General features: G+C 37.8%; 2 protein-coding genes across 2 annotated transcripts; one reads left to right on the forward strand and one right to left on the reverse strand.

Moving 5' to 3' along the window:
• Positions 1 to 3,397: 3,397 nt before the first annotated feature.
• Positions 3,398 to 6,873, forward strand: LOC307154969 (endonuclease domain-containing 1 protein-like). Its single transcript, XM_079865219.1, has 2 exons — positions 3,398 to 3,864; positions 5,115 to 6,873. The coding sequence occupies exons 1-2, from the start codon at positions 3,547 to 3,549 to the stop codon at positions 5,694 to 5,696; spliced, it is 900 nt and encodes a 299-aa protein (XP_079721345.1). The 5' UTR covers positions 3,398 to 3,546; the 3' UTR covers positions 5,697 to 6,873.
• A 200-nt stretch (positions 6,874 to 7,073) lies between these two features.
• ufsp1 (UFM1-specific peptidase 1) lies at positions 7,074 to 7,952 on the reverse strand. The gene has a single exon (XM_079865220.1). The coding sequence runs from the start codon at positions 7,873 to 7,875 to the stop codon at positions 7,138 to 7,140; it is 738 nt and encodes a 245-aa protein (XP_079721346.1). The 5' UTR covers positions 7,876 to 7,952; the 3' UTR covers positions 7,074 to 7,137.
• Between the last annotated feature and the right edge of the window lie 1,173 nt (positions 7,953 to 9,125).

Below are 9,125 nucleotides of genomic sequence, written 5' to 3' on the forward strand. Positions count from 1 at the left end.
CAATCAGCAGTAAGGGGCGTATACACTCATTAGGGGGAGGTGCCTGTGTTGCATAAGGCTTGTTCGACTTCATGCAGCTCTGTGCAGACCAATCGGCGGCTGACTTGAAGCAGTGCATGCCGGTTAGAAATTTTGTCCGACTTTGCACGATACAGCGCCGACGCCACGTGACTGTGACGTATGCCATCAAAGTACCGCAAGAGCGATTCAAGAGTAGCCGGAGAACTCAGCCAGCACAGCTTCTCAAGAGCGGCTGCACGAGGGCTGATGACGACACAGCTGTTCCACGATTGGCCGGATTCACCCCATGACAACAATCACGTGTGTTTCGTGTTTATTCGAACACCTTTAGTTCCTCTAAAGCTCACAAATCAGTTTTTTATAACAGTAAACACTCTTTTCATGTAGTTGCGATGTTATATTGTGTCAAGTTTATCAAATTAAAACTGATTAAAAAACGTAGACTCCACTTCATTGATAGTAGCTTATGTTGAACTTTATTCTTGTTCAAACAGACGCTGTATGAAGCAGTACATAAAGTATTGAATGAAAATGTCTCTGAAACATCTGTGTATTATTTGGAAAATATTGCATTTATTTCACTTCAGCTGTGGTAAAGTATGCAAACACCACGTGAGCGGTCACTACGGGAACCAGAAAGTGTCCGACTTCACGTCTGAGAAGTGAACAAAGTCGTTTGCAGCTCCTCCCCGCCTGCAGGCGGCTACTCTCGCCGATCAGATACATCCAGCCGCAGCCGATGTCGAACACACCTATAGCGTGTTTGTGAATTTGGGGGCGGAGCTATCAAGATAGGGGTGTGATCCTTTTAGGCGTGTTTATTTTGGTGATTTTAAATACAGTATCAACAGTGTTTCTCAGAAATCACTTACTGCACCTTTAATACATTAAAAAATGGATGTTTTTAACATTCTGAAAACTTTCAGAAATAACATTTTCAAAATGATAGAATGGAATGTTCCTTTAACGTTCACATAAACCAAGAAAAAAAACTTTAATAATACATTAAAATGGAAGTTTCGAATGTTAAAAAAAAAAAACATTCAGAAATAACATTTTCATAACTTAAGGGGAATGTTAGCAAAACAAGAACATATTTGTGTTACCTTTACAGCAGACTCTACCTGAGAAGTGAACAAAGTCACATATCAGATTTTATCATACTCTTTGTGGATCATTTCCATTCTTATCCTGTCACACTGTAGAGCAGAATGTGTGTTATATGAATTCACATAGCTTATATCATTCCATTAAAATGTCTCTTTGGTTATATATATACGGTGGTGCTTGAAAGTTTGTGAACCCCTTGCAGAATATGTGAAAATGTGAATAATTTTAACAAAATAAGATAATATATAAAAATTATTATAAATTTAAAAGATAATATAAAATAATTCATAAAAAATGCATGTTATTTTTTATTTAGTACTGTCCTGAATAAGATATTTTACATAAAATATGTTTAAATATAGTCCACAACAACAAAATATAAAATTTATAAAAAGAAATTTATAAAAAGGATCCTGTTCAAAATTTTACATACTCATGATTCTTAATACTGTGTCGTTACCTGGATGATCCAAAGCGTTTTCTTTTGTTTTGTGATGGTTGTTCTTGAGTCCTTTGTTTGTCCTTAGCAGTTAAACTGCCCAATGTTCTTCAGAAAAATCCTCCAGGCCCTAAAAATTCTTCAGTTTTCCAGCATCTTTTGCATATTTGAACCTTTTCAGTGACTGTATGATTTTGAGATCCATCTTTTCACACTGAGAACAATTGAGAGACTCAAACACAACTATTAAAAAGGATCAAAGATTAACTGATGCTCCAGAAATAAAACATGATGCATTAAAGCAACAATATGTAAGATTTTTGTAATAAAATATCCAAAAGTCACTTGCACAGTGTGATATATTTCCTGCAGTTGTGTACTTACAATATCCCAAAAATTCCCAAAGATTTTCAATTTCAGAGAAATTCCAATTTTAAATAATGTCTCGTCCCTGTACACTTATCGACCTGTCAATGACGTAATATCCGCGTTATCCCTGGTTTCCGCTCAGTCTGCCATAGTAACCATGGCGACAGACGTGGACAACAGCATTACGTCTAGCGGCACGCTCACGATGTTGTTGTTTCGTTCAAACATTATGGACCATGGCCAGCAGACTTTGGGACAAAAGGAGAAATAAAACGAGGATCAATATCAGCGTGGCGTTTTCGAGATGCCAAGAGCTCCACGTCCGTGACAAACTTCGACTTGACAGAGATGCGCAAATGTAGAGGTGAGGAAATGTACATAAAACAAATCAATGTTATATAGCTCAACATGATGAAATGTTAGAATATGATCAGTATGTTATTCTAATGTTGATCGAGCTTACTGCTAGTCTCATACAGATAGCTAACACATAGAATAACATTATAACTTTCAACACAATCAAATGCAGTTTAGTATGATAGTGTAGACCAAGTGAAACAGCGCTGAATGAATGATAGAATGGTAGAATTAAATGTCCTTATTCCTTTATATCCGTGGGACTCGCATGTGGCGCTGATATCTGTCTCTCATTAGCAATCGCGCCCTGCTTCATACCACAGTCATGTTAAAAACATCAATGTATTCACTCATCCATAAACATTATTAGATCCTTCGGCATGACGGCAAGTTCCATAATTCATTCATAATTCAAACATTAACTTTATGAGTACTCACCTGTGAATTGTGTAAAAAAATCCAATAATTTGAGCAATTAAAAACATATATATTCAGTTTTTCCAGCATCTTTTGCATATTTTAACCCTTTCCAGCAGTGACTGTATGATTTTGATTTTAACCCATCTTTTCACACTGAGGACAATTGAGGGACTGAAACACAACTATTAAAAAAAGTTCAAACATTCTCTAAAGTCTGCTCTATTGTTATTGTTTGATGGTATTTGTTAGAGTAACTGCTGACATTTTGTACTGAATGGAATTGGTGCAAGGAAAAGTCCCCGAGTACAGTTTATTGTTTTCACTGTGCTTGCGTAGATTAAGTGTTTCATTGCATCAAACGTTTGTCTAAAAGTAGACGTCAGTTAAATTAAAATTAATTTTTCCATCACGTCTTATTTAGGCTCAGTGCTGGCTGACTATGACATTAGCCAGTGAACATTAGGCCAGCACTGAGCAAATTTACCTTCCTGATTTGCATGTAGACGAGGATAAAGGCACACTGAAGTTTGTCTTATCAATATGCTTTACATTCAAGTTTTATAGATCAGACTCTCCGAACATGGTTTTGCATGTACTTTGTACTCTGTCTTAGCATTTTCAATGGCTCTCATTTTATTCTCCACCTACCAGTGAAGAGTCGATTTTAAACGAGATAAAGACAGTCGATTGGAGACAGCGAATAAGCCAGTCACAGAAAAAGGAGCAACGTTTTTTTCCTGAAACTCTTTGCTGTGTTACTCTCTTACTTACATCAGTCCAAAGAACATTTCACAGAGAAGAAAGACAACAGTTTAAGCTCTTTAAACAACATGAAGCTCATGGTCAATTGCGGGTTCTGGTTTGGATCCTTGTTGATCCCACTGACGTGCTTGATATTAAGATCACAAGCCGGAGTGGTGGAGGACTTCTCCCACGTCGAGCGCTGTAAGGATTTTCTTTATATGGGCACTCCGCCACGAGGTTACCTCAGTACTTCTCTAAAAAAGATCTGCCAGCGGTTTGTGGACGAGCCTCGCTTCATCACCTTCTACAACCCCAAAAAACACATCCCCATCTATTCAGCATACATCTTCAAGAAGTCAGATGGGGAGAAGCGGGTAGACGTTCCCTGGATGTTTGAACCACAGGTGAGTGTGTGCTAAGGATAGCATATTCAGTAACCTCTGTATGAACACTATGAACACTTTGAATCTGATCAAAAGTGACAGTAAGACTTTTACAGCTGTTCTTAGGACTTTCCTGTATCTTGTTTCATATAAAACATGAAAATGTTAATCAGCACAACTGTTTTCAACAATTATAATAATAGTTTCAAAAAAATGTTTCTTGAGCAGCAAATCATCATATTAGAATGATTTCTGAATGATTTCTGAATGATCATGTGACACTGAAGACTGGAATAATGATGCTGAAAATACAGCTTTGATCACAGGAATAAATTACATTTTTAAATATGTTAATATAAAAAGCAGTATATATATAATAAATCTGTTTTAAAACAAAATGTTTATCTTCTGAAATGTGTGAATGTACGGAGCCCCTAAAGGAACACAGTGATGGAAAAAATATGAGAATTGAGGAAAAGTTTTGCGTTCCCTCACAAAGAACTCAAAAGGTTTTCAGGGGGGGGTGCAAAGACTTTGCGAAAGAACGCAAAAGCATCGAAATATATTTTTTTCCTCCCATCTCATATTTGTTTTCCATCACCATGTCCCTTTAGAGGCTCCTCTATGAATGTGATCTGGGTATTATAGTTTATTGTTTATTATCTTCTTTCTCTTCATGCCTATAGGTCTCTAAATCTCGAATCGTTAGGGACTGCGGTCTTTAGCGTCCTTGTTAGCTCGCCCGCCTCCCATGCCGGATCGAATATCGCAATGTAGGGTTACATTAGTGCCGTGACCTGGAAGCGAGTGAGGTTTAGGGCCAGCTAGTAAGAGCTGTGCATGAAAACCTCACTCCCCTGATCTTGGTACGGCTCACTTTTGGGGAGTTTTCCACTGTGAACAGTACATAGTACCTGGTGCTTTTTTTAGTACCACCTCGGTTGAGGTTCCAAGCGACCCGCCCGTACGATACTAAAATGTGACATGTAAACACTGCAGATCACTGATTGGTCAGAGAGAATCGTCACTACCAGCGTCATTTGGATTTGGCGCAATCAGTCTATAATCCCACCCACGTTGAAGCTGTACTCAACTGCAGTGGAAAAGCAACCCGAGCCAAAGTAAAGCGAGCCGAGCCGAGCCATACCATGCAGTGGAAAAGCGCCATTAGAGAACTTGTGAGCATGCCGGACATGCCGGTTCAAGTCCCGCTCGGAGCGAGGGATTACATATTGTAGACCTTCATCACCTGTGTTTCTTATTTTTCACAGCTGGCAACTGATAAAGGAAGCAGTAACATGGAACCCTTCCCCCAGTCCACCTTCATGCACAAAAACTTTGAAGACACGCAGGCTGTGTTAGAAGACTACGCCGACGTGGTCCAGTATGAACGTGGCCAACTGAACCCAGATGAGCATCAGGTAGACCCGCTGGACAAGGCCGCCACCTACACCTTGACCAATGTGGTTCCCCTGATAAGAGAGTTCAGTTTTGGTCCCTGGAGCACACAGGTAGAGGTTACCCGCAAACGCCTCAACAACTACTGCCACGGAAAGGCTTATCTTATCACTGGGGTCACAACATCAGGTAACATGATTCGACGTGAGAACCAAGATCGTGTCGCCATCCCGGAGTTTGTGTGGACGGCCTATTGCTGCACGGATTACGATCACAACGCTCCCTACTCAGAGCGGTACAAGTTCCCGGCGTTTGGTGCCTATGGTCTCAATGATCGTGTGAACAACCACATAGTGGAGGTTCCCATCAAGAATCTGGAGAAGTTTCTCAAGGGCAAAATGGAGGTGGACAAGAACTTCCAGATCTTTTACAATGACTGTGTGCCAGACTTGTAAGGATTCATTGAATGAAGGCCTTGCCCCAGGTTAAATCATTATTATTTCAAGATATCATACAGGGTTTCTGCAGGTTTTATGAAGGTAAACTTAAGACCTTTTTAAGACGAGTAAAGAATATTTAAGGAGTAAATTGAAGGGAACACAATACATCAATATGTTCTCTAAATGTCCATGTGAGTTGTATTAGCAACACTTCAGAGTTTGAAAATACAACTTCCAACAGATATCCCTTACTTTTTAATTAATTTTACTAAAAAAAAAAAAGCTTGAATTGTTATGCTCAAAACCACTACAATATGGAAATAACTTTTAGTGCACCTTCTGATCACACTGCAAAAAAGTGATGTTTTCCTTCAGTATTTATGTCTTTATTTCCAGTACAAATATCTAAAGATTCCTATATCAGGATAAATTTACTTCAGATGTAAAATTACATAAAATATGAAGTCTTGTTTTGTGTGAAATTGATTTAAATGAAGTTTATGACTAAAACAAGAACAAATATTTCCCACCGGGCTCCGAAAAATCATCTTAATTTAGAAGTTTTGACAGATATTTGTTCTTGTTTTAAGCATAAACTCACATTTTTCAAGACTTCATTTTACATTTGCATCCCAAGTAAATGTGTTTTGATTTAAACTTCTTTAGATATTTGTATTTGAAAACAGGACTAAAATACTGAGGAAGATATTAATTTTTTTATAATGCATGCAACATTTATTGCCATGACTTTATGAATTTAAGACTTTCTGCTCTGATTTAAGACTGTTTTAAGGTCTTAATTTGTGCAAGTGAGAATTAAAAAAATGTAATACTTTTTTAAAACTCGCAGAAACCCTGTTATATATATGCACACATTACAACATTAAAATCTATATGATAATGATGAACTTATAATCTATTCCTTGGGGACAAAGTAGTTAAACTGCTTTTTTTAGATTAACAATATCTATGTGCTAAACATTTAATCAAATAACCTAGGCCTCGTTTATGTTTTGATCTTTTTCTTTAGAAGCAGTATGTTAGTATTCTTTATAACATGCTTTACAGCCTCCATGTGAAAGTCACATTTTGGATAATTTAAAAAGAAAAAATGACTATAAATGTAAGCAAAACAGTAAGACAAACATCAAGATGCTGTTGTAAGAGTCTCAGCTATATTGAAATAAAATGTAGTAATAAAATGTAGTGTCCAATGTGGTTCATTTATCAGTTTGTTATCATGGTTTGGTATTCAAATTATCTTTGAGGTGCATGATAATGCCAGAAAGAAATGATCATGGAAGTCATGACATTTTTATTCACGTGCAGGTCAAACAGAAAAATTACAAATTATGTAAATGTAGTCAGTCACAGTATGACATCTGTAAAAATCCTCACATACAGGTTACAACAGACAATGCGGGAATTTTATTTTTTAGAATCTAACAAGAAACAGTCACTTCTTGGCACTAAGAGGCAGGCAAAGATTATAAAAAGAACACTGATCCATAGAAGCAACTGGTTTCCATGAAACCCAACCATGCCTTTGCAAAGAGTTTTTATCCAAGGGACAGCCAAAGTAGTGAGGGTCCATAACAAGCAGGTAACTCTCCTGTTTACCGGTGCACACACCTAAGATCCCCTTAGAGGAATTATCCCTGTCTCCTCCCATCATAACAGGTGACCCACGGGTAAGAAAGTGGTTGTGAAGATCCTCAACGGTTTGATCAAGCTCCTTTCCGTACCGCACATGCACTATGCGGCAGGGAACATCATAGAGCTGGTCAAGAACAAGACTTGCCTCAAATGTCCCTATCCACTCCCTGGATCCCATGAATGAATCAGGTTTGTCCCCTATTTCCACCAAAGTTTGTTGTATTTCAGGAAGACTAGGTGGGTGTCTGCGCCTAATGCTCACACTCTGAGGTTGATTAAGACACAACCATGAAGACATGGTCTGAATAGTCCTGTATCCACAACCCCAGCCTCTGTCGTCATTGCCATCACAACCATAATGATAATAGAGACAGTCTCCTGATATCACTGAGCATCTGTCACAGTCTGAAGACGGCCGAGGTAGTCCATCATGCGCATTCTTTACTAATATATCATCACATGTTTCGTTGTTGGCTGTTATTTGTCCACAAACATGTCCACCCCAATCTATACACTCAGTTTTCTCGGTCTCTTCCATGGCAGTACATGTGTATAAACTACGATACTTTACAAGACGAATGAACGTAACTTATGTGATTATGGCATCTCGTAACAAACGTCCATCTCCGAAAGTCTTCCCTGTGGTGTATGAGCTCGGATGAAAACAGTTCCGCCTCAGTCTTTTCTGTTTTACACACAATAAGGGTAATAATACTGAACATTAAATACAATTAATAGCGTCTATGAATACAAAACTGAGTATTGTAAAACTAAAAAAGTACTGTTGGCTCTGTAAGACGAGACAACTAATCATTTAAATTAAAACGGTTTTGAATTTGGACATTGGACCCTTTGGCCTTTTCACAGACTGTGATGACGCGTTACGGTCATCAGCATCGTTAATCCTGCAAAGTTTTATTTTATATTTTAATTTTTTTAAATGTAGCCTACATTTATAATATAGCCTACTTTGCATCAAATTACAAAAAAGCTAGTTATCGCCGATGTGAGGGTGTTTCTAATAGGCCAACACCGGCTTTGTGAGTGAAGGTAAGTTCTCTCTCTTCTAACTGCTATCAATCTCTCTTTATTATTTTCCTCTTTTGTTGTGAAAACACTATTGTGAATTTTACATTTTGCTGTTTGAGCAAGTGGGAACATGGAAAATATAAAATGTAATTACCTCATTGATTTATGTATTATGTAGGCTAATTATTCTCTCATTCAAGTTTACCCAGCTATGACAACTTCTGCTTCTGAGAAACTCAGAAATGTGAAAAGGGTCAAACAACGATAGGCCACAGCTAAATTAGATTTATGAAACTTCATTATCAAATAACGAAACACGGACGTAGAGTATTTATTTACAATGAAGGCTATGGAGGCCTTCGCAAACGGTCCAGGTGAACTTCAGATGAATAAAAAAATCTCTCGAAGGAAGCTGTGAATCTTTTTGAACGATTCATCAAAATATATGAAAATAATAGATTGTAGGTTCAGATTCAGATTGTAAGTTCGCACAACTCGGCTAAAATATTCTGCGTTACGTTCAATGGATCGCCAATACGGACAGTAGGCCTATATCATATTATGCATCTCACATTTATTGTTAGTTTTCTATTTTAAGTCTTTGATGTTCTGGATGACATTTAATTTTTTTTAAAGTTTCCTTTTTGTATGTTTAACAAAAGGCTGCCCTAATTCTGAAGGCACCATTATTGCCTCTGAAAGCGTTTGTAGCGCTAACCATCAGCAGAGGGAGCCAGTGTTCTGGAAGTATATCCTAGA

This window comes from Squalius cephalus (assembly GCF_949319135.1).
Source record: "Squalius cephalus genome assembly, chromosome: 3".
NCBI classification, from domain to species: Eukaryota; Metazoa; Chordata; class Actinopteri; order Cypriniformes; family Leuciscidae; genus Squalius; species Squalius cephalus.